Source organism: Empidonax traillii, unplaced genomic scaffold, assembly GCF_003031625.1.
Source record: "Empidonax traillii isolate 1590-97213 ecotype Southwest subspecies unplaced genomic scaffold, ASM303162v1 scaffold343:size799674, whole genome shotgun sequence".
In the NCBI taxonomy this organism is placed as follows: Eukaryota; Metazoa; Chordata; class Aves; order Passeriformes; family Tyrannidae; genus Empidonax; species Empidonax traillii.
Window position 1 is genome coordinate 193,959 of NW_020955536.1, and position 26,406 is coordinate 220,364.

Genomic DNA, 26,406 nt, shown 5'->3' on the forward strand with positions numbered 1-26,406 from the left:
CTTGTATGATGTACATTTCCACTCGCACAAATAAAATTACAGTATTACACCTTTTGATTTGAAAAGAAAATTTAAAAATGTATTACAACAGAAACACACAATCTAACTTGGTTTATGAGCGTTAAAGATATAGCAAAAAGTGCTAGACAAAAGTTGCATTTCAGTATTCTGGTGACTTTCATCTCCTCTTATCTTACTGATGGATAATCCATTTGTCTGCCCAAAGTGAATTTCAAAACAGATTGTTCAATAGCCCAATCTATGCAGTATTGCCATGGAGGAAATATAGCCACTTGTATTTCAAAAAATGCTCAGCTGGGAAGACCCATGACAGTTCTCAGCTTGTGCACAGTTAAAAGTAATTTAAACACATAGAGAAGTCAAGAGCAGAGTGACCAGGTTATATTATTTGAGGTCTTACCCATCTGTTCTTGCAACACATCAATCCCGACTCCATCCCTGACAGTGCTGATGGTAGCACTGCCCTCCACGTGTTTGCAGTCAGACCTGCACCTTCCCTGCTCCATTTCTTTCCTCTCCAATTTTTTTTCTTCCTTTCTCTCCAGACCAGGGAAGGCAGCATTAATGCTGAGCATGGATGTGCTCTCTCCCATTGCTGAACTCTCCATAATTTGAAGTTCTTCACAGTGATGCAATTAACATTATCAACAATCTGGGGGAAAGAAAAAGAACGGTAATATTTTTTCCAACAGTCAGAATAGATGCACTTATTCAAGAGCCATCCCTTTCCTGAAGGAGTTATTTTTAATTGTAACATGGATTAAAGAACTTGCTTTAGACTTCTTTCAGAGAAATTGTTGTGTAATACCCAAATTCATCCCAGAAAAAGCTCCTGAAATCGGGTGGCATCACTGCTTTAGCAACAAAGCAATACACTTTGCTAATAGCAAAATCCAAGGCCTGAAGTGAAATGTACTTGTGCCCACTGCTAATTATTCTTTTTTGGTCAGCTTTAAAGCAGAACCTCCAAGGGATAGCATCATTCACATTAACAGAGGCATTGCAGGGGAAAAACATCATTTTCTAAAGGCGACAAGAGTGGAACGGGTACTGCATGCTTATTTCAAACAACAAGGAAGGTTTGCATGCAAGGATCTAAATATTACTTTGCAGTAAAGCGGAAGAATTAAGCTAGAGGCTGAGACTGGCAGCAAGACTCTTATTGGCATGAACATCAGGAAAATGAATTGAAATAGAAATAGAGCACAAGTAGTTGCAAGCTTCACTGGTCCCTCTAGGCGCTGACATGAGACATGGTGCAATTCCATTTCTTGGGCACAAGCTACTTCAGCTTCGGGAAGACACAGTCAAGACATCAGCCAATGCATCCACAACGGGCGTGACTCACGTAGCCAGCACATGCCCACTGATATTTAGACCCTTTTCCTCAGTGGGTTTTAACATGTCTCTAGGGAATCTCCTAAAGCCACAGGATAGATTTTGATTTAGTCCTGTCATTTGGGCTTAATCCAAATTCCTCTATGTTTACTCCGGTCATACTTGTTAATGAGCTATATTCATTATGAGTATAGAAACTTGTAATCCTCATGAAAATTCCTCTCTCATTTGTTTGCCAGCAGAATTTGGTTAAATCTAAAGCTGTAGATAAAAGATTACCTTTGCTCTGCTAAGACCTCAGACTAATGCCTGGTCACCTAGTGACCTTATGACCTGCCTTTAGACTGGTCAGGAAGTTTCTCCCTTCTCCATTTACCATGCATTGGGATGTTCAAAGCACATTGTTTCGGCTTGCTTCTTTACATCTGTGCCTTCCAACACTTCTTGTCCTCCAAGCTTCATGTCATGAATCCCTAAACCTGAGCAAACCAAGCGCCAACATGAACAGCACAACAGTTCCCAGCTGCCTGCCATGCCAGGCAGGGATACGGAACAAGGCGGGATCTGCCTGACAATTTTCATATTGCTTTCCAGTCACTGAGACCTTTACTCCAAGTGAGCACTTCTTGAAAAAACAGTAAAATATATATAGACAGAGGCAAGTTATGCAATTATAAGAAATAAATGAGGTATAGTTACACATGGTATAACCAGCTCAGGGAATTTAAACCATAAGCATATCTACCACAAGACCATAAGTTAATGAAGTATAAAGAAATTAGGTTGGATGTTGTTCTACTGTGTTAATTGTCCCACTTTACTGTTTTTCAAAAGATGCTTTTGGTACTGCATTGCAGTTCTCCATATTAAGCGACGTGTATATATTCATATACAGCAACGAAACACAGGTAGTAACTCAAAGAAGTAATTTTCATGCCTTCTCTCAGTAAAGAACATTTTCACTAACATATTTGGTTAATATTGTCATTCAGACTTTAGATGCATTTCTCTCACTAACTTCCTGGAAAAACTGCCTATCAGACATGATGACCTAGTTATAAACTATTAAAAACACAGGCCTGCCAGAGGCCAAACTCACTTTGTGAGGGATAGGCTTTTCCATTTATGCAGCTGATCTTTTCCTTAAAGTAATGACAGTAGCTAACACTATTCTTTTCAGTACTGTACCAAGATTATATGTAACACATTCCAATTTTCACACGTAGGAATTAAATATTCTTCTACCATATATTTGGTAAAAAGTAGTATCTCCTCTTAAAAAAGATGTAAATATTGTGATAATAATTGAATTCCAAGGGTAGTTATTTAAATTACAGTTCTATGAATCCAAAGCCAGTTGTTATTTTTAGATCAGGATTACCCTTAATCCCAGAAATGAAATTCAGTGTTCAGATTATTAATTTTTTCCATAAGCTCCTATCCACAAGCAAAAATATCATCCTCCACAGAATTTAGGAAAACAAATAAACTCTGACCTGAATTACTAGAGTTCAGTTGAGTTGGAGAAGAGACACCGATTAACTTCTCATGTCTTCTGCATCAGTTTTATATTGGTAAAAATAACATATATACAGGGCTGTGAAAGAACTTATAAAGCTTGGTGCTGCAAGAGCAAGTAGGACATCTGAAGAAATCAAAATGGATATAACCTGTTTAAGAAGATTCAGTCATAGTATGCCAGAGCCTAAGCCAAGGGGGGGGAAAAAAAAAAATCAAAGAATGAAAGAAAAGCAAAACAGGTATGTTGTACATGATTTCACTTGGCTCTTCCAAGATGCACAAAAAGAAAACTCACATCTCAAACACTTTTAACAGTCATGCTCTCTTCTGTCAATTCTTTTTCCATTTTTAATGTTTACCTTAACTATCAACCCATGTGGTTCTGTATAAATACTGAGAACAAGACAGGAAATAACTTCCCTGTAGCTAGGCACCTAGCCTACCTAGGCTCTTTTGAATGTTTTTTTTTAGCATCTAAATGTGTCCCAAGTGACAGTAATTTGGTCCCAAGTGACAAAGTTTTCATAGAACTTTACGTATCACTATACTATTTATCTTAACTATCCTGTAAGTACCCCAAGGAGCAAAACCATAACACATAAGCAACTCTACAGTATAATCACCCTATTTATTATGTTGATTCTTTCTCATCAATTACTAAACTGTTCCAGCACAAATTAAAGCAGATTCAATGGCACAAAACCAGAGAAAATATTCTTCCAACATAAAACAGTTTTAGAGAGTATTAAACTGCAGTGCTTGAGTCATTCTCATTAGAGATTTTTTCATAAATCTATAATGCTAGTAAGTATAATGCTAAGTTAGCAACTAGCCATTTGTTGATAGCAACAAACACAAGATTAAGATCTTCAAGATTTAAGATCTACCACTCACCATATAAAGTTTGTTTTCTGTAACATGCTCTTACAATCTACATTTATGTGCACTGACTAAGCGCTTTATTTATAATTTAGACAAAATTATTTTTCTCATGCTCTTTGAGACTTGACCAAGAAATTCCTGTTTGGTGCAGGATGTTGGCCATAAAAGTTAATGATATCCTTGTTTTTTTCCAAAACCAGATCCAACCTCTACTCAAAATAAGAGCCATGCACACAAGATGTGGCACTCCCCACTGCTCTGGGGGACCCTCTCTTTCTTGGGGATGCACTTGCACTAGGGATGAGCAGAGAGAGAAGAGAGGCAGATGCTGGACAGCTCAACACCTTGAGTGCTACTGGGTGCACTGGTATCCTCTCTCCCTGTGGTACGAGCTCCCTGGATGTTGGGAATGTGTCCAATGGCTCTGTGTGCTGTCCCACACAGAGACAGTGGCAGCACCTGTCCAGGTTTGTGAGGCTCGACCACCCTCCACCTTCCCCTTCACTTCTCACAGGGCACAACATGCAGGAAAGGTCTGTATTCAACAGCTGTTGAACATGAGGTGAAAATAAGACTTTCTTCTATTGGAAGTTGAATAGAACAATTCCTCTGTCATGCTTTTCCCTGTGTCGTTGCTTCCTTTTTACTGAATGTTTTCAAAGCACAGCTACCCAGAGAAAAAAAACAAGCACCTATAGCTTGACATTTTCCATTTCCCTAACTATGTATGTTGAGAGTTGTTTTTTTCCCTTGCCTTTTATTATTGTTTTAAGAGGTGTTGTGGATGACAGGAACACTCTCCCACCAGTTCCTTTCCATTTAAGGGGTGTTGAAGGAGGAAACCAATAACATCCACTGAACACTCTCTCCCTTTAAAGGTTTATTTCTAAGTATGAAACAAGGACTCAGTATATAAAAATGGGCTATGTTTGAACCAGTTGCCTAAAATGTGCATGCAATAGAGTATTTCTTTAATTCATCATCTTCCCTCTAGGAGGCTCAGGACAACTTTCTAATGACTAGTTTCAAGTAATCAATGGCAGTGGCAACTATAATTATTCTAGTTTTACAGAGACAGATTATTTGCAGTCATGCACAAGTGCTGGAGAAGTTCAGAGCTGAATATAGGGCTGAAATAATGTACTCCAAGTGGATTATTCACACGTTATAAACATCCTGGATGGTACAAGGTTACTGCCCTGCTGCTCTGTGCACCAATTTCTATCTTACCCAGAGAAAAGGAGCAGCAACAATGTTTGTTTCTCCCCTCATCTCGCCTGAGCTCCTGATGGATCTGAACTCTGATAGCTCCCAAATTTTTACTCATTCCTTCTAGTGTATTATGTTCCTCCAGTGTTCCAAACCACCAAAAGACAGCTAGTGAAGCCTGCATTGCCTTCATTTAAAGCACATTTGGCTGCGTGTACATCCTTGATCATCTGCTCTGCTTCATCTCCTGTACATCCTAAATGTTATACAACACCTCAGTGTTCCCACTGTATTGCCCTCAGTTAATCTAGGTCATTTTTCAAAATGATGCTTGAGTAGTTGTTTTATTATTCCTTCTTCACAGTTTCAACTCCCATTTGTTTTGCATCTTTTGTATAAGCCTACAAACATCTTAAAGCCACAATCGCTATAAACTTTGTCCTCAGAGAGAGTAAATCACAGCCTTGATCTCCATGAAATTCAGTCACAGGCATGAATATTTAAAAAAATCCATATTAGATTCTGTATAGAAAACACCTTATTTTTATGTATTACACAGAAAGGTAAAGCAAATCTATAATCAGAGTAGAGAGACTTAAGAATCTGAGTACTCTCCTGAAGTGGAAGACTGACTCCTTTATCACTGAAATAGCTTTAGGTTAGTTAGCAAATCTCAGTAAACAATGTTGCAAGCAGTATCATTGTTCAAGTTGGTCTATAAACAAGAAAAGCCCTAACAAGCTTCAGAGATGTAACAGATTCCTTTAAAAGTTTTAACCCTCCCTTACGATTAATTTTCTTCATATCTCAGTGGCACTGAAATACACTTTCTACCCTCAACCCAGCTATGAAAGCACCATAAGTCCAAAATTTCCAATTTTAGATATGGAAAACTGGATACTAAAATCCACAATCACATAATTGCTTAAAATCAGGCATAAACTTTAGGGGTGCTTTAAAAAAAAAAAAAAAAAGATCCCTGTTATAAAACTATAAAAGGCATCTGTGAACCTCAGTACTTGATTTTGAGTGCTAGATATGACAGAATTTGGCCTGTGGCAGCTAATGCAGAAGAATAAAGTAGGAGCTGTTGTGCTACTTAACAGCAGCTCAGCTCACACAGTACTACCTGGAAGAGGGAAGACAGAGCAGCACAGGAACTCCCAGCAGGTTTTCAGAACCATAACAGATCACATTTACACATATTTTCCAGTCATTTCACTATGGACACACCAAAGCACTGAACACTACGGAAATTACCCCTGCTTAACTGGCCACAATTCTAACACACTGACAATAAACTACAGTAAAATACCAGATGAATAGTACCTAAAACAGAGCAAAAGAAGGACATGCAGGTATAGAGCACAGGGCTTCTCCTACCTTTTCCAGGTCTGATTCACTATAACATGCTGTTAAAGAGCCTGCAGATCTGTGCCTTCCTCAGCTCTGCTCAAAACTGACTCCAGCACAGCTCTTCCTGTTTGACCTTCTTATCTTTCCTGTTGATTGCACAGCCCAGCTTGGATGTAGCAAGTACAAAAAAGTTGTCTATTAACCGATACTGTTAATTCAAAAGCTTTTTTTTTTTTTTTTTTTTTTTTTTTTTTTAGAAAAAAGAAACATTCTTGAGCATGGAGCTGAGCTACTAAAGTTCCTAATGCAAACCAGAAATGTATCAAGTGTGCTGGAAGGTTCATTCACACACTCCTGTTTTTCAAAGCAATAATTCATTGTGGCATTTTGCATTGGTGGCTAGAAGGCTCCAAGGGACACATCCAGGCCATTGTGCTAAGTGAGCATTGTTCAGAGAAAAGTAACAAAGGGTCCTTCAGATGGAGCATAGGGCTTTTTCGCCCCTTTGCTTTTGATCAAAAAATTAGATTTCTTGCTATCATTCCAGCTACAAAAAACACTGACAAAAAATTGTTTGACAGCAAATTGAGTGATATGCTCAGGTCTAAATCAAGTTATGGTTTGGCAGATCTATCATGCACTAGGCAGCATTAAATATCAGATGCTGCATTAAATATCAGTTTGGAGTTGAGCAAGGCTGTTGGAACATAACGCATCAAGTGCCTCACATGCCATTAGTGTGGGCTGCATTGCAGCAGGGACTACATGGGAGTAGAACAAACAGACAGTGTCCACTCCAAAACCACACACACATCTGTTAGTTACCTCAGTTGGCAACGTCTCAATGTTTGGGATATCAGGCTATTGACCAGTTGCCTGCATATTGGCAGGGTGGGTGCTGTTCCAAAAGACAGAACACAGTCAGAGAGCCTATGGGCCGCAGCTGGAGAACGGGGTTTGACGTGATGGGCTGTCCCACACTGCACCGCTGCCCTCATACAGCTCTTGCTAGGCAGAATAGAAAAACAGACCCTTCAGAACTTAGCTGTGACTCCTGCCAATGTGTCTCAAGGAACGTGCACTTTAAAATTGTTTTTAAACGTTATACTTAAGGTATTAATTATAAATTATACTCTCATTTATCTTACTTCATCCCATCCCACCATGTTAATATGAATTATAAATGCTACTTCACACTGATCGGCCAATCTGTTCCCGCAGTGTGCTTGGGAACTCTCCATCTCTCCAGAAATTATGAAGTCGAAGGTACTCCAGTAATTGTATAAATTGAAACTAACCAATCATCCCAGGGGGAAATAATCTGATATTTCACTGTAATGGAGTACACAAAGCATACCACTGCAGGTTTCATTGATTTATGTAGTAACTATGCTAACAGCATGAAACACCACATTTCTGTCACCATTTTACTAGCTAGTTTTCTATGACTTTCATAGAAGTCGAAATTTTTTATTCATTTATTTATACATATATTTAAGGATAATCTTTAGTTACATTTTATAACCTCAGTTTTTCACTGGTATTCCTCTTCTTTTATGTGTATTCAAGGTAGTTTGGAAGAAAAACAAAAAAAAACCCAACAAAAACAAACAAAAGACAAAGAAAGCCACCTAAGCCTATATTTTTCCCAATGAATACAAATATTTCATTCCCTATTTCTAGGTCCCAATCACTGTAGAACCTACGACTGATTAGTGTGTCCTTAAAATCTCAAAAGTTTCAATTGATTTTTATTTTAGAGTCCTGAAATTAGGAGTGATGCAACTTACCTCAGGAAATGTAACAAAATAGCACCAAGGCTCTTTAGCTCACTTTTCCATATCTGCTTAGCCTCATAGAATAGTTTGGGTTGGAAGGGACATTTAAAAGTCACCTAGTCCAACTCCCTCCTGCAATGAGCAGGGCATCTTCAACTAGATCAGGAATCTCCAGCTTCCTCTATGATTTTACTCTGAAGTAAGTAACACTCCATGGCATTTCATCACACCACAAACAGAACTTCAGTTCTTGGCGGTGTATTGACATGCAGTTTAAGCAGAAGCAAGGAAACAAAGTTTCCAGCTTCAGGATAATGACATCAAAAGTTGGCCCTGGACTTTCTATTGTCTTATTGAAACAGTACCTGCCTGCATTACAGAAATATAATTGAATAACCTTATTGGACAGCTGATCTCATGAAATAACTCCAGAGACCGATATACTGCAGCAAACAGGAAAAAAAACAGAGGTAGCACAGATTGGTTTCCATATTAGTAATCACATCCCTAATACTACGTTTTATTAACCGTAAATTGAGCTATCTTTTTCAGGTTTCCTTATACTAAAAAGAAAAAAAAAAAAAAAAAAAAACAAACAAACAAACAAACAAAAACACCAAACTTATAAAATTACATGAAGACCTGATGACCTTCTTTATTTGGGGGTTGTCCCTGATCATTTCAGGATTATTAAAAGAAGCTGACAGGAGGCTGGTGAGGACATTGTGTGTTGATACAAGACATTTCCTCTAATTGTTTCTCTCAGGCATTGCTTTTCACCATCCTGTTTGTCTGCTCTTCTGCAGCTGCATGTTTGCCTGACTGCTTTTCACTGCACCAGCTTGCTTTAGGAAAAACAACACATTTTAGTATTAAGGCCAACTTGTACCTTCCAGTATAACTATTATGTCATCACAGCTGGGGACATACCTATGAAGGAACAGTCCACTGCCAAAGGGACTAACGTTAATGGGTAAGCAGATTGAAGTGCAATTCATTTGACTACTCACTGATAACTGATAAAAATACCAGATTTAGGCAGGAAGGGATATTCCTATCCACTTTACTAAATTCCTGTCTGATCTCTTTCATCTCAAATCTAATAAATGTTGTAAAGCTTAATTCCCCTTGCTGGAATTTATCATAAAAAGATCCTCTTTGTTCCGTGTTTTGCTGAAATTAGCATTCTTCACTATTTTCAGCCAACATGACAAATTTGAAGTCACACAAGATACTGCTTTCTTGGCTAAATTAGTCTCTACTGGTTCCTCTTTCATCCAGTTATTGAGGTACACCCACTTAGAAAGAAATGTACTATAATACAATCTGTACTCCCAAGTTCACAAAGAAATATCAGTTGAGCCCCTAGATGTGAAATCCATTCAGTTTGAAGTGCAATTCACAATGACTATCTTTTACTTAGCAAACTCGCCCAAATAATTATATTAACTTTAGCCAGATTATAAGCATGCATGGATATTAGTTGTGTTATCATGTTCACGCTATACTTACACACAACTTCCACAGAAATAGGTTTAGCCATATGTTTCCTTTTGATTAGGGTGTTATCTCTCCACAGTAGCTGCATATGGAATTAGCTAGAGAGTTAAAGTGTTTTCTTCTGGAGTCCTGTCATCTTTGCATCTGCCTGCTTGAAACCCAGATAGCTTTACTTCCCCCAGGTCTTAAAAAAACACCACCCCAGCTCCACAGCCTGGTTCAGAAAGGAAAAACAGAAAACATGAAAAGAAAAATACACTGCCATCCATCTGCAAGGAAATGCTGTCGCCTTGGAGTCTGCAGGAAAGTGCTGAGTCAAAACATCCAGCTGTTACACCACTTACACAGTTCCTAAGCTATTTACATAACCCACTGCATAATAGCTAAGTTAACGTACAATTGACAACATGCTAATAATAGATGTTACTGAACTTGTTATTCCTGAGCACAAGCAATAGCATGGTACACACCTGACAGAGCTTCCTCCTAAATTCAGCAGCTCCCAAGAAACACTGTTACTCACTTGAGGACATTTTTAGCTGTGGACCAAAAAGCCAATATGCTCCTACTAAGGAAGCAATTTGGGCTGGAATCCAAATGCCAGCAGACAAGAAAGGACGCAATTGCAGAACTGTGAATCCAGCCATCTCAGGCATGACATGGACCATAGGGCTTCACATGTTAGAGAAAGATAAACCTTCTAAAACAGTTTGATCAGCTCAGAATAAAAATTGCAATTAACACTTACCACTTAGATTAATCATTTCATTCCTGTATTCTCTAGTTCAGTAGGATTAATTTTCTGGGATAACAGCCTCTCTAAATTAAACACGAACTTTTGAGTTGCATATAGCACAGAAAGCTTTTACTTCTCAATGACCCCAAACCAAATGCATTTAGAGAGTTTGTACTCACAAGCTTCGGCATAGGAGATTAGTTTTCCCTATTTTTCGTTCATTTTGAAAGTAGAATTAAATTCCTTACATCTTCTCTTGTCTATAAGGATTAATAAACTAAGATTGTCTACTAGGATTAACAAACCACTTGGTAAATAGGGCCTCTAAAACGTTTGACCAAGCCTCAAGAATTGAGGGAACGCATGTTGACGTGGAAGCAAAAATTCTGTTCTACAAACCTTCAAGTATTAAAAGAAAAAAAAATCAAAACAAACAACAACAAAAAAAACCACATGCCACTCAAGTTATCTTTAAACTCCCATAGAACACCTTAAAAAAAATAAAAATTTTTTTTACCCTTTAGCAGGCTAAATCCCCATCTTTACAGCACTGCAACAATTCTAATGAAAAATAGGTACTTCCTTTTATAATCAGGTGAATTGATTTTTAATTAAAGGTTAACTACTTTCAGCTGCTCGAAATTTACAGGTAGAAATAAGAGTTTATTCTTAAGGAAACCTTCTTATAGATGATATATTGAATACAGATTATTTATAATTATTTATTATGTTGTTCAAATAGATTTGATGTCTCTTTTCCTTCAGAGAAAACTTTTCAAAAAATCACATGATCATCCAGGTTGGAAGAGACCTTCAGGATCATCTAGTCCTGCATTAAGCATTTAGAACAGGGCACTAATCAAGGTTTTTTCCCCAAATGAGATTTCTCACTTAGGTTGTCACAGCTTTTCTGCTATTTTTTAAAAGCAGAGAAAACTATGTCAGTATATCTAAAACTGTTTATTGTGAGGAGTGGAGTAGAAAGCCTTAGCTCCTTGATCTTAAAAAAGAAGGGGAAGGAGCAGTGGCAATGAATATTTAGCTCTGCTTCAATTCCTTCTCTCTTCTGAGGATTTGCATAAGTGTATACCATTTGAAATATATTTTTATATTTCTATATACATATTCACAGTCTTTTTTTTTTTTTTTTTTTTTTTTTAAGGATGCTAAAGCACTTCTGGGATGGATAAAAAGACTTTCAAGACAGAAGCTTTCACAATCCTTAGCTGTACACTGAAACACTTAATTTGCAGAACTGAAATTTTACCCATCTGCTTGGTGATTCTGCTTAGTGCTAGCAAATGCAGGGTGAGGGAAATTTATTTATGGGAGCTTGAATGTACTTGGAATACAGATTTCTTGTGAGCTAGTTTTGGCATTGAGGAAGTAAATTTTTACTTCCTTAGGCATCCAAAGTGGAGAAAAGATATTTCCATGTGAATTCAGTATAAATGAAAGCCCGCTTTTGCCTCTGCTGATGCTCTGTGGAAGAACATTCCTGATGGAATACCTGGAAAACCCCAAAAATAGATAGCCACCAGGCTAGAAACAGTCATAGAATTTCAGTTTATTGTCCTATAAGATCTATTTCATTCACTAGCTGTAACATGGCCCAAAATATGATTTTCCCATAGTTTGGGATTAACATCTCCTGCCACCAAAATATCTACAGTATAGAAAATCCCATAGTGATAATTTTGACTTCAAATAGCTGTAAAAGTCTGCCTCTGTGTAACACTAGCAAAATATTTGGAATTTTTCCAAATTACTGCTGCCCTCTAGTTGAGACTTGAAGAAGGTCTCAAATGTGCAAGTTATAACTTGTAGTAACTTCTCTCCAGTTATGTTAATTCTTTTAGAACATTTGGCCACAGCCACCACAACTAAGGATATTCAAAGGTGATTACAAACATAACAAGCACAACACTTTCTGCTTAAGTATCCAGCCTTGCGTGCTTGAGGCAGTATTTCTTAGAAGACGAATAAAATCTTTAAATGGTATAGAGCAACCAACAGTCTTGAAAAATATGAGGAATATGAGGAAAAATTTTCTATTTATAATTCACAGCAGAGCTTTTGTCAATATGAGTCTGAAAATCATCAAAACTCTTGCTGCTTCTAGTCGGAATTTTGGCCTTGGAACTATCTTATATTTCCATTTATGGACTTTTGATTAAATAAAATATATTTGCACTTGCCATCACTGGCAATAATGATGTTAAGGTGTGAATATTCGGGGGCATGCTATAAAAAGATTCTTATTAAGTTTAGGAGTATGCAGCTAAACCCCAAAATTATAAGCAATAACACAATCTGGACTCGCTCTACTGAATGCAGAGTATGTGTCATGTTCATTCATTCTATTCAGTAGTATTTTTTTCAATTTTTCTCATGTTTGAAAAAAATATTATATTATTTATATTTGCATTCCTTTTTATTTTCTAATTGACATCTGTGTCTATGCTGTCCACAAACCTTACTTACATTTCAAGTTCTCTTTTAGGTAGGCTTGGTCGAGGCTATTTCATATAGACTGGGACCTTCACCTGGTAACATGAAACCTGGAAAACAACACAGATAGTACAGGACAGCTTTGATGCAGCTGAGGACACAGACAGAAGTATCGATCACAGCTGCTTTTTACTGGTGTCTGCCAGTCCAGGTATGTTCACTGCCAGTGTGTGCTGAAAGTTCCTGTAAACTCTCACACATCTTACCAGGCAAAGCCTCACTTACAGACAGAGCTACGTGAGGATTTTATCACATAGGAAGAGTCCATATTCTGCTACCATGATGCTGGTTTGTTTGGAGGGTTTTTTTACATAAGAACAATGTTAGATAAGCAATGTAGGATAAGGGACAGGAAATCAGCATGCATCAGCCTGGACTGCAAAACAGAGTTAAACTGACTCAGGGCCAATGGATTGTAATATCATCTACTTCACATGACAAGCTATAACTTCACATGAAGAGTAGTTTTCCAAGAAGTCACATTTGCAAGGGATCACAATATGCTTAATAAGCATTAATCTCTCTTCCTCAGGCATAAAATGGACCATATTATGCTTCTCATTGTTTACTACAAAAGCACAACATTATTTACATGTTTACAGTCAGGAGCACTGATATCAGTGGTTACACAGACTGTGTAACATTGCACTGAAATCCTTGCAAGCTTCATCTGCCGTTCTCAAATTAAAATTAAATTTTTGCCAACGTTTTTTGCAAGTGTAGTGACTTTTATATTATTCATGCTTTGGTTTGGCTCTTGCCCAAACCCTCCTCTGCATTTTTGTTTCTGCACATTTCACTGCTCTAACCTGGGTGTTTGTCTTTCTCCTGTATGAATTCTATATTGATACTCATCATTACCTGCCAGACTTCCTGTCATGTGCAGCAGCCTGCCATACTAAAAGTTATTTGTTCCGACCAACTTTCCAAAAGCTGACTGCTGACATGAGAGAACAGTCCTTGATTGTCTCACTGTAACAAAGATTTCTTTCATCCTCAGCCATTGTTCCCTTTGATGTTATTTCATGCTTTCTGTTTTCAAAGTTTGCCTGGGAGTTTTATTTGACCCACTGATTATCTGATCATAATGCATTTAGGTTTGCAATGGGTAATTGATGTCTAAGTTATAACTGCTGATGCAGTGTTTATATTCTGCCCACGGTGTGCAAGGAGCTTTGTACAGAAGTTATTACTGACATCTTGATAGTGCAATGCAGACATCTTAATATAGTGCTATGTTATTATTTCATTACAGCTGCTTCACGCTAATTCATTATTTATAAACACGTGTGCTTCTGGCTCAGTGAGGAGCTGGCAACTTATTTCCATACCCAGAATCTCATTTTAACATCCTAGTCTGTTACTCTTCCGAAACTTCAGACTTGCCTTACATTTTATTTACTATCAATGTCATTCCAATACAACTAAAACAGTAAGGTGATAGAGAGGCAACTACTGTCACTGATACAAGCAGGTTACAAACACAAGTGTGGCTTATTTTGGCAACTGCCCTAGCACCTGTAATTCCCTGATATAGTAGTTTTAACGCCAAAAAATTCAAAACTTAGATTTGGGATTAGTCTTAAATTTAGAGTAGTTCAAGTCTAGTTACAGGACTGTAATGCAGGCAAACTAGTCCAGCTCCAGATTCCTGAGAGACATATTACACAAGAAAAATAAAGGTGGAAATGTTTTGAACACACTGGTGTTTAGGGAGCTTTCTTCACACAAGAGAGACTCAGAAAAAAGCAAAAGAGGGGTCATGACAGCATGTCATGTCAGGTTCTTAATCTTCCGTCATACAATAGAATCGCTATTTTTAAATTAATAGGAAAATGACACATTTCTGGAATTTTTAGAACACGTTTGAGGGATAATTTGTCATTTAAAACATAAGCACTTCAAAATACATTACTATAAATTGTAAGATTTCATTTTGTCTTCCAGAAGATATAATAGCTGTCAAAAGACAGCATCTTGGAGGGAAAATCAGCCCAAAAAAGTAGATTGCAGGTTGAAAAGTAAAAAATACCAAAGTTTCTTAGGAGCTTAAGCTCAGTTTCAAGGACTATCTAATAGAATTCAGTGGCATGAAATACAGAAATGCACAGTAAAATTTACAAAACGAGGTCTAATTTATGTGCTTTTTTTTCTGTTTTGTTTGTTTGGTTGGTTTTGTTTGTTTGTTTGTTTTGTTCCTTTCCCGTGAGATACCCGTTTAGGACATTTTCAGAAGGATTTGAACAACTACTAGTATGGCTGGCACAAACTAATTGTTCTTTTAAGTTTCACTCCCAGTTGCTACTTGACCTGAAAATCTTGTGATATTATGTCAGCTTTGAACATGAAGCCAAGAGTAAACTTAATCAGGTTAAACAGCTACTTGGATTTGTGGTCTTTTGTAGTCTGGATTAGCATCTAAATCTCTTCTGGCAACGGGTTGAATGATGTTTTTTTTTCACAAGTTTTTGTTTTGTTTTGGTTGGGTTTGGTTTTATTTGGGTTTTTGTTTGTTTTCAGATTTGTTTGTTGGTTTTTTTTCTGAAGAGACAAATGTTCTGCTTCACTCCCAGTGCAGAAGTTCTCTCCTCTCCCCCTTGCTGGAATCCTCCATCATAGAGATACTTTTAAAATATGACCCCTTTCATATGGCAGAGACCTAAAAACTTTTGCAGACAAATAATTAATTAAAAGTAATAATTTTATTGTCCTGGAAGTCCATGACCATCCCATTCTTGGAAAGTTCATAAATATTAAAAACAATCCTTTTCCCTTGCTTCTACTGGACCTTTTTTTAAGAGAAGCACTATAAAAAATATTATATGACAACTTTGCTGTAAAACTGAATTTTAAAATACCAGTATTATTAATTGAATATTACCCCAATTGGATTCCCCAGATTTTGAAGGTAATAAAAGGAAAAAGAAAATTAGGAAAGTGAAATATTTGTGATGTGGTTAAACTTAACTTCATAGGGGGAAAAAAAAACCCCAAAATTTTCTGCCTAATTGAGCTACGCCAGCTTCTGCAAGAATGTGTATTTTGTCAGTCCATAAATCTGCAGGGTACTTAACATATGGAAGCACAAAGTTAAATGTAATGCTAATACCTATTAATGAAGATACACTATATTGATTGCTCTGTTTTGATTTACCTTTACAATGCTCACTCTTTTTTTCCTTCACATGAAGACTTTTTGAGGAAAGATACATAATAGATATATTCCCTTCCTTGATGAGGATACAATTTTGATAGCTGGGATGATTAGGAATATGATAAATAGTGAAGATTTTTTTTTTTTTCCTAACACAGCTTATACAATAGAGCAAGATTTGTGAATGTACTTCAGAAATACAAACAGTTTAAATGCACTGGGAGAGTGAAATGCAATGTAAGTTCTTCCATAATACTGTCCAAATAATATTAGTGGAGAAATATTACAAAACATTTGTACAGTAAAAAGCAAAAGTCTTTTGCCTTGCATAGTGTTTTTTAAGACTTTCCCCCCCAAAAAAAAAAAAAAAAAAAAAAGAGCTCCCAAAAGAATTCAGGAAATTCAGGATGACATTAAGGATGTGGATCATCAGGTTTGCCAAGTGCCAATTCAATTCCCAGTAATGACAGAAATGGTGCAAAGTGCTGACAGGTTAGAGGATGACTTTTCAGTCTTCTTTAAAGTAGCTGGACAAGCTGATTGCTTTTAAAAATGAAAATCAAGGGATGACTGCACCCTGTCCTGAGACTGGTAACACGAGACTGAATCTTACAGTGCCCCAAAGAATGTATCTGCCCATTCTCAGGATGGACCATTGTCCTGAAAGAGCTCAGCTATTTCATTTGTGAGACTGCATGCTCACTTTAAATTCAGTATATGCCTTCTTGTCAACCCTTTCTGGGTGATTCCACTTTGACCATAAAGCCAACAATTCCACCCCTTTTGCTCTCAACCCTTTCAAAGCCAACTTTCATAGCAAAAAAAGACAATGTCTTTCTGTAGAGCAAGGATAACATCAAATCCAACAGAGTTAAGAATAAACTCTGGCATTCATTTTTGTCAGAGAGCACTCATACACCGAATTGCGACCTCTTCCCAAGTAATTCTCGTGCCATCTGTGCCATCCCTGATACTGAACTATCTCCAAAAGTCATTGAGGTAGGGCTTTTCTTAACTGTTGTCCCCTGGATAACCTTGAAGACCTTTTTTAGACGATAGACCTTGAAAATGGCAATTACTTCCTGGTTCATTGGTTGGAGTTATGGGGTCTTATCAGTGGAAGAGTATGACTTTTACACTGGGTCATCGGAGTTCCTAATCAAGTTTGTGGCAGATGGCATTGCTCTAAACAAGGAGAACTTTGAAGTCCATGACCTATTTCTCACAGTGTTCCCTAAAGTCTGGAACCATGTAGGCACTTTGAGCATTTGTGCAGCAACCTGGACATTTCAGTTGTCTCTATGACTGGTAGAGAGAACTTCCAAAATCCTCTTGTGGCCCTGGGGTTCTCACTGCAATGAATTTGCTTAGGCTTTAATATGCTTCATTCTCCTTTCCCACTGCTGCCCAGCAGAAGGGTCAAACTGTCTTTTAGCAGCCTTAAAGCTCAAGGAAGTTTCCTCTTCATTACATCTGATATGAATTGTACACCCACCACCTTCAATACAAGTCTAATTTAGCTTTTAGAGCAATCCTTATGCATAGCAACAGGGTTACTAACATCACTCAGAGGTTGCCTTGAACTCACAATGGTTATTATATACAAAGACAGTTCATGATTAAAAACAGAAATTGATGTTAAACAATCAAACAATCACACTCCAAACCAAATGACAGAAAGTGACAGACAGCCGCATGGTACTGAAGTTACGAGTCACCTGTTTTAAGGAATGACTAACTAGAGTAGGAGTGAAGGGTGGAATCTGATAGAACAGTATGAATTCATGAGTGACACAGAGAAAGTGAATAGGGAATTAGATGTTTGCTATCTCTTCTACTACAAGAATGAGCGGGTATCAAGTAAAGAACGCAAACATCAGGTTTGGAACAACAGCAGATAATTCTTTGCACCAGACATAGTTCAGCTGCAAAATCTCCTGCACAGGAGGCTGTTTGAAGCATGCATGGGTTCAAACTACAGCCAGACAAGGTAACAGAAGAAAATCCATAGAAGGTTCTTCAAAGCAAAGAACATATATCTGGCTCAGGAAGTCCCCTTGGCAGAAACCGACTGCTGATGGCTGTCAGGAATGGGATAGTGTTTTGGATTGTCTTTTGCTGTATGGCTGCTCTGAGTGCTGGTCCACGCTTTTTCCGATGGCAGTGATTATCTTCAGGGGTTCCTTATTCACATCTGATAAATGGCATGAGAGCCATAGGTACTGCTACACTTTCACAGGGCCAAGGATCCCGATTCCCTATCAAATCGGGATGCACTGCTACAGAGTAGCAGAGTAGAATTTCTCACATCAGTTACTGATGTAGGACGGGAAAGCTGTGTAGGTTTTTATGGTTACAACTGTGAGTTAAATTTTAACCTTCAGACAACTGTCAGTGGAACAGAATGTAATCAGCACTCTGATCAAAATACAAAACGAGTCTTCACTCGATTCCTCACACTGTTACTGTAACTCCAAGATGCCCTGAACCCAGTCTGAAATCAGCCTCAGAGGAGCTGTGCAGTAAAGCATGCTTATGCAACTACACTGGCTGCTTTTGCGTTTCTTTAAAGAGATGTTTGTGATTTTTAAAACATTAATTCTCGCAGAACTATAACAGATTTTCAGATTAATGAAATACTGAATAAATCAGTTTTTAATACATAAATGGCTTTAATAATAACTGTGTGCCCTTGCGCTTTCAAATCCGAAGGATCAGCGAGAATTCACCTGCTCCAGACAGCCCTGCCCTTCCCCTCCTGAACGCCGAGACTTGCTGCCAACACCTTCCGTGCGGTGCAGCCTCACGAGCAAACACCATCGTCACTCTCCGGGCGCTTCGGGGACATGCTGAAGCACCTGTGCACCTCATTGCTTTGCTAGGGCATCTCAAGAACCGAGCGCAAGCGGGACAGGAAAACGCAGAGAAAGGTCCCACCCGCAGGGTGAGCGGAGCGGCCGGCAGGTGGGAACGGGTAGGGGGGGTGGAAATTTCGGCGGGGCGGGTGGCGGGCGCTGCCGCAGCTCTGCCCGCAGGAGCGGCGGGGCGGGAGCCGCCCCCGGCCGCAGCAAGGCACGGAGGGGGATGTAGTCCGCGGGCGGCGGCGCGGGGCTGCCTACACTTCCCAAGGTGCCCGCAGAGCAGAGCAGAGCCGAGCCGAGCCCAGCCGAGCCGCGGCGGGACTGCGGGTGCCGGCACCTGCCGGCGGGGGCGGAGCGCGGCGCGGGCCCCGCTGCGCGGCGGGCGGGGACGGGGCCGGTGCCGCCCGCGGGGACGCCGTGACGGGCGGCGGGGACGGGCGGCGGCGGCGGCAGCGGAGCGGAGCGGCCCCTCCTGCGCGCCATGAGCACCGGCACAGGTAGGCAGGCTCGGGGGGAACAGCCGAGACCCCCCTGGTATCCGGGAAGGGGCCGTGGCCGCTGCCCCGCTGGGGTCTGTCACGTTGCCGCGCGGCTGCGCGCCGGGGCGCGGGCAGGGGCAGCCGGACGGGAATTGCTCACCTAAAAAAAAAAAAAAAATCCCGAAAATACGCGAATATGTGTGTGTGTGTGGCTGGAGAGAGCTGCCACTGCCGCAGCCTCGGGCGCTGCCGGGCGGGAGGGGCTGCGGCTGCCGCGGCGGTGCGGGGCGGCGGGACCCTGCGCGGGGCTCCGGCGGAGCCGCCCCTGCCGCGGGGCATCTCACGCACCTGTCCCGGTCATCTCCCTCACCCCTGGCGGGAGCCCCGCGGCGCGGGCTGGGCCATGTCCATCCCCCGCATCCCCCAGCCGGGACGCCGCGGCACGGCTGGGGGTCTCGCCGCGGCTCCACAGCCGAGGTGGGGATGAGGGCTGCATCAGGCTGCCGCCCCTGCCCGCCCGGCATCCCGCGGGTGGGAGCACACAGCTTTTCGGACCGGGATATTTGGATTAAAAGCCTGGCCTTTTTTGCCGGCCGAGATAACCGTGGTGGTGGTAGAGAAGGTGAAAATCAGGGATGTGCCATGGAGCCCTAGCTCGGATTGCCGCCCGGAGGGATCCAGTTGCCCAGGGCAATACAAAAGTAATTTATCCTGTGATACATGCAGTGTTTGAGAACTGACTTGGAATTGTATTTTCCAGCGGTTCGGCGTTCATATGCGTTTTGTGTCAGCGGAGGGTGGTTACTTCAGAACACAGTTAATCGCAAAATATTACAGTCCTTCAGGCAAATGCAGGGTTGTGCATAGGGAAAAGGGGAGGCTTTGAGAGTTGATTGTGTATTTCGTTTCTGAGGGTAAATGTAGCTGTTAAATATACTCTTTACCACAACAACAGGCAGAGGCTGAATAGCTACAATTACGTGCTGACTCTGTGTGTCAACATGTTTAATCATATCACATCCTCGCAGTGAGCCCAGTGGGAGCCTAGAGAAAACAGAGAGGAAAACGATCTCCCGGGTAGGACAGTGAGTGACCTGGGGTCAGGCACCTGCCGCAGACTTCAGCTAAAAACCTAGTTTGGTATTTCCTTGGGTTAGTTAATGGTGTACATATTTCCACGTGTGTCAATTGTCCCCATTCTTGCATGGTTGTGGATGAAACATGTACTGCCAGCATGCTGGTCCTCTCTGTGGAAGTGCCCAGGCCAAGGCAGGTGTACAGGGGTGCAGGTGAGAGCAGAGTAAGCGTGTGTTGCAGGGTGATTTGAACCATATGCTAGAAATGACAGATTTGTTCTCTGTCTTTAAAGGGCATCAAGGTGGTTCACACAGAAGGTAACATCTGCTTTGGAGATTATTATACTCCAGCACAGAATCCTTTCCTCGGTTACCTGGCTGTCATTTCGAGCTGAAGAATGTGAAATGCTGTGAAACATTTAAATTCTCTAGTGGTAGAACTGAAGCTAGTAGAGAGAATACAAAGTCCAAAGTTTTATGTCTATAATATTTTAAATGTCAATTAAATAGATTCTAAAGTTATAAACCCAATAGAAAAGTTAGTGCATAACACACTAATGCAGAGGAGACTTGACACTGTTCTATCTCAGTAATTGCAGCAAACACGGTGTAAATGAAATAGCAAAAATGAACAGTGCCAAGATAAAAATAACATCCTGGGAAAAAAGAGAGTGGAAAGAACCCTGTGAGTTCTTAGCTCTCATTTGAAAGAATAACTGGCAGGTTTAGGGGTTTTGGTTTTAAGTATAGGGTTAGCTTCGATGTTTCCAAATTTTGATTTTGCATGTCTGTGTGGGCTGTGTAAACAATTTGAGATCAATTTTCATGATAAATTAAATGTGAGGAGACCACATCTACTCAGAAAAATCAATGGAAGTTTTCCATTAACATCAATGGGACGAGTATTGTATGGCAAGTTCAATGCCACAGTTTGTCTAAAATCACTATTTCCAAAAGATTTCCACCAAAATTACTATGGAAAGGCTGTAATTTCAGGTTTGGTGTTTACTGTAACAAAAGGATATTTCTGGTTCTGCAAAGAAAATAAGGGTGCAGTGTGGTATTGAAATCAACCCCATGGAAGATTCAAAGAATTGCTGCACCATTTGGTAATCCAGGAGAAATCCTCGATATTTCTTTTACTCTTGGAGTGGAGTTGTGGATCTATGCTTGTTACTCCAGAAACCTTGACTCAGCCTGTGTGCTCTGTTGTACCAAGGCAACACATTGTTAGCTGTCTGTATCAAGAGAGTTTCAGGCAGTGCTGTGACACTGACTTGCCATTTTAACTGTAAGATTTGACATTAGATATAGAAGTGCTTATATTTGGTAAATGTGAGTTTGTAATGTGTAGATACAGGTAATATAATTTAAAGTGGTTTAATAGTGCATACATTGAGCCATCATTCTGTATTAATGGACTGCAGACCCATGCTGTCATTTTAAATCTAGAAAGTATATGATCATCTGGTATAGTAAGACACAGCTCAGATGCATTATTACGTATGTTACGATTAGATTTTTCCACATGTGATTTTTGTCAGCTGCCTTCCATATACTTATCATTGCTCTTGGCTTAAGCTATTTCTAAGAAAGTGCCCATTCACAGCTTTTTGTACCTGGGAGATTTACATGACATGGTTGTACTTTCAGGATTCTAAACGTACTTTTATGAGTTTATAATATGGTTATCAGTCTAATAATTCAGGTCTTTGCCATCTTGAAATCATAGCAAGAAGAACAGAGTGGGTTAAAAATTTGAGACTGAGAAAATGAGGTTCCCCTCAATTCCCAGAAATAGGGTAACATGATGTCTGCTATTTAAGTGCAAAAAAAGGAATCACAGAGCTAATTACATACTAGGTGAATTATCTTAGATTAGATTAAATTAAATGTCATGACACAAATTCACACAGCTATTTAGTCTTTAAACTATTATATTAAAGGGAAAATTTGATTGCATGGATCAGAGAACAGCTAATGGAGTACCACAACCCAAATGGAATAGGAACAAAGGGGCTCTGGTTACAAGAGGTTATGCAGGTTGGTCACAGAGGGTCCAGCTCTGCTTGGGGGATGATTAATTCCTTTTCAAAGTTCTCATGCAAATAGGAATCCTCCCTAGAGACAACAGTTACAATTGTTTCAGACTATACTGTGTTTTATAGTTAGATACATTTTATATAGTATAGTATATTTTATATAGTTAGATAGCATTTTACTTTCAGCCCTTCGTTTTGAGCACTGGTAGAAGAGAGCATTGAATTACTAGATAGGAGCACCAAGAAGTTGACTTGCTTTGAAGTTTGCCAACTGATGAAATGTGTTCAGCTTATAACATGCAATCCTACACATTTCATAGTTGACCAAAAGTAGAACCACCTCATTACCATTTTAGCCCATGTTTCCCTGAAACAATAAACAGTAACACGTATTTCCTGATGGCGTTTTCTTCCTCTGATATTGAATTGCAGAGATTGTATATAATTTCTTAGATTGTAAAAAAATAGGAAGTCATATCTTGGGATTCTCTAAGGTTTGGGGGGATTCTCTACAGCTCTAAAGAAAGTAGTTTCAATTCAGTGTATGGGATCGTGTTCTTGGATGGTGGAAACATACAGCACAGTTGGGAGAGGAGGAAGTAGGTCAGAAGAGATTATCAGCTGGTAGCTTCTGACTGCAGGACCTCCTGTCTCCCACAGGCCTTTATGTGCTGCCCCAGCACTGCAGCACATCTCTGTAAGGGAGGCTGGTTCTGCTTAACAAAACCCAGATATCTGGCTTTCTGAGTGAGGTCTATTTCTTGCCTACTTGCCTGTTTGCAGTGCAGCACCTGTACAGAAACAAGCATCCTTCTTGGCTGGTATCTGTTCACATCTGATGGCCATTTCAATGAGATATTCAAGTAAGATACTTCCATTTCTGCTTCTCAGGACATTAATAGCTTATGCACCTAATGTCCAATAATTATTGTTGCCATAAAAACATAGAGGGCTAAGCAAAGTAAAGGAAATTTAAAAATTAAAGCATGGTGACTGAGGTAACCTTTTCCCGCTCTTACCTTCTTCTATGCAATGGGCTGGCCAGCATTCAAGAAGTGAGGAAACCCTGATTTTAGTTTTGCCCAATTTGACAAACCATTCCCCTTCCACACTATGCAAATTCAGGCTTTAGCAATGGAAACACCTCTCTCCTCGCTACTGTTAACTTTAAGCTCACTGCTGCATCTTCCAGTCCTGCTAGGGGTTTGCTGGTGCCATTAACTCACCTGTGGACCTTGGGTTCTCCAACCAAGCATCCAGCACTTGCAATAATGAATTGAATGTGTTTATGTGGAAAGGGGCTGTGCTGCATGAGGCTTTTAGAAGCAGAGCTCTGGGAGCATCAGGATGAGAGGGGGCCCAGCCGGCAAAATCCCAGCATAGATGGAGGGCAGTGCTTGGGCCTTGGAGATTATTGGACAGTTTGCTGGCTCGCTGTCTTCATATTTAAATAAAACCTTAAGGCAAATATTTCTGAATTTAGAGTATTTCCTGTGTCAAGATCCATTAGCAGCGTGTCAAGGTCCATAACTGTTATTGTCTGAAATGCTGGAATGTTTTTTTTTCACAGCTTATTAGTTGATGCCTGTGCTCTGAAATCTAGATGGAGTATTGTTTTGCACAAAGCACGGTTATTTATTTTTCCATTTCAGAAAAGGAATGCGTGATGAATAAAAACTTTGTTCAGTGAATATTTTTTGTCTGGCTTAGGAGCCATTTTTCTCCCTTTCTCTGTAAAATCAAATCCTTCTTCTACTGGCATTAGTCAAATTGATCAATAACTATATTTTGAAGATTTTGCCGATTCTATAGGACAAGTTGTTTGATCTTGTGATGTTGAAGGAAATCAAAGTCTAAATGCAGTTGGCCATGAAAGATACACATTCCTGAATTGCAAGAGATTACTAGTGATGTTTTACTATTTTAAATAGTTTAAATGTTCATAATACAGGGTTTTGGGTTTCATGGGGGTTTTTTGTTTGTTTGTTTGTTTTTTGCTACTTAGAAACTGTTATTTATAGATTTAAGTAATGCTGTCATTGTAAAACAATAACAGATTGCAGTTGCTCCTTATGGTGGTTATTAAGAATAAGTGTCTTATCTTGGTTATTACTGTATAGTAGCTGCTCACAAATACAGCAACCAGTTCCTTGGAAGTTTTTAGGTACCTCTTTGACTGGTTCATTTCTAGCATGAGGCACAATGATTCTTCAGAAGAGGATGAAATGTGATTGTCCCACATTCTTCCTCTTCCTTCTTGCCAAGTTCATTTGAACTTAAGAGGGGGAAACAAATCCATCACCCATATTATTTTATGGAATGAAACAACTGAATACAGTATAAAACAGAGCACTAAGTGCACAGTAGTTGTGATCCTTCAAGTTTTTTCAGGCAATAAGAAAGTAAAAACGAATAGCTGTGATACTGTTTGTATGGTAAAATTCATGGTGAAGTAGAAGGAGTTAAACTTTGATGCCTGTCAAATGAAAAATAAGCCACAAAAGCTGTTCTGCTTAAGTGTCATGCAAGAGCTTTTGTCACTTTAAAAAATAGGTCATCTACTTCCTTCTCATAAGTATTTGACTTAGAGATTCATGGATAGCAGGGAATTTCAGAAGTAATGCATAATGCAGTTTACTAGCTGATGTCTAAATATATACTGGGATCTTCTCTGCTGAGCTGCTCTCAGTGGGACTGAATGAACAGGCAGCCCTGTTTGCAGGGATTTGTCTGCAGAGTTCTTGGTCACAGACCACTTTGGGTTTTTTTCTTCCCCTGTTTTTACCTCTGTCAAGAGAGTTTACTGAGGTACATTAATAAATCCGAAATTGCTGTAAATATTGCAGTTTAAAATTGTGTGAATGCTCTAGAAGTCATGAAAAGTATTTTTACAGTTTTCCCCTTGTTTTCATTTCAGTTAATTTTATTTACTTTGCTCTGTTTACAAATTGTTATAATCTCATCCTGTTGATGTTGTCAGTATTGCAAACTCAGCTGGGACCTGCAAGTCAAACAGGTTTTTCTGTTCTTTACCTTTTAACAGTGCACTGAGGCTTTTTGATAGAGTTCAGCTGACAAGTTTGGCTTCATGGAGTCTTGTAGGGTTGGCCTTGCCGTGGCTTTGCAGTTCCAGCAGCATGAAAGCTGTTACAGTTTTAGATGCAACATAGATACAGAGGATGTAATCTTTAAGATTGCATATATAATTGTGTAGGGCACCAAGACCAAAGGAAACCATAGAAACAGGCTGTGCTGCCACTATTACCCGTGATGACAGGAAAACGGCAATGGAAAAGGGTTTTCAGCCAAATCCCTTAGCCAGGATACGAGGCAATCAGGAACAGCTGGGGCTGTGTATGTGTGTACCACGAGCTGTAGCGAGTGTCTGGCAGTGACTCCAGCACCTCACCCCTGTGACTCGCACATATGCTCTCCATTCTGCTGCCTGTTAACCTGGCTGTAAGTCAGGCTCCAGGAGTGCCAATTGCAGGGTTTGGGCCTGTGCTCTGAGCTTCGGTGTGCTTGGCAGCTCCTGCCCTGCTCGGACTAAATACAGCCCCCTGCTCTGCCGTGGGCTTCAGGCAGTGACAGAACCATGCCTGGGCACAGGCTGTGGGTAAATGCTGGTGATAAGGGAGCAGAGTTGGCTGGCTTTGAACCTCTCCGTGACTAATAGTATACACTCAGCTATGATGTTCTGACTCACATGGTCAGCAGAGTTGACCTGCCAGGGTTCATGCAGTGGGCACGATGGGGGGAGTTGCTGTGCACTTCTCTTGAGTGTGTGGCATGCATGCAGAGGTGGTGGAGGGGTCTGCTCTTGTTCCACCCAGAGAAGAGAAGGCCAAGGGGAATTGAGTTGTGGTCTTCAACCCCATAATGGGTGGGTGAAGGGGAGATGCAGCCAAGCTCCTCTCACAGGGGCATGAGGCAACAGTCAGG

The 26,406-nt window shown here is 40.0% G+C and overlaps 2 protein-coding genes across 15 annotated transcripts in view; one reads left to right on the top strand and one right to left on the bottom strand.

Annotated features, from left to right (window-relative positions):
- Positions 1-6,462, bottom strand: part of SH3TC1 (SH3 domain and tetratricopeptide repeats 1) — a 31,155-nt gene extending 24,693 nt beyond the window's left edge. For both annotated transcript variants that reach the window (XM_027892271.1, XM_027892275.1), the window contains exons 1-2: positions 6,355-6,462; positions 422-673 (exon numbers count right to left, since the gene is read on the bottom strand). In XM_027892271.1, the coding sequence (XP_027748072.1) occupies positions 422-629 (208 nt within the window). In that variant the 5' untranslated portion in view covers positions 630-673; positions 6,355-6,462. The remainder of the gene's footprint in view (positions 1-421; positions 674-6,354) is intronic.
- Positions 6,463-19,273: 12,811 nt separating this feature from the next.
- ABLIM2 (actin binding LIM protein family member 2) overlaps positions 19,274-26,406 on the top strand; it is a 136,341-nt gene continuing 129,208 nt past the window's right edge. For all 13 annotated transcript variants that reach the window (XM_027892246.1, XM_027892252.1, XM_027892248.1 and 10 more), the window contains exon 1: positions 19,274-19,364. In XM_027892246.1, coding sequence (XP_027748047.1) covers positions 19,349-19,364 — 16 coding nt within the window. In that variant the 5' untranslated portion in view covers positions 19,274-19,348. The remainder of the gene's footprint in view (positions 19,365-26,406) is intronic.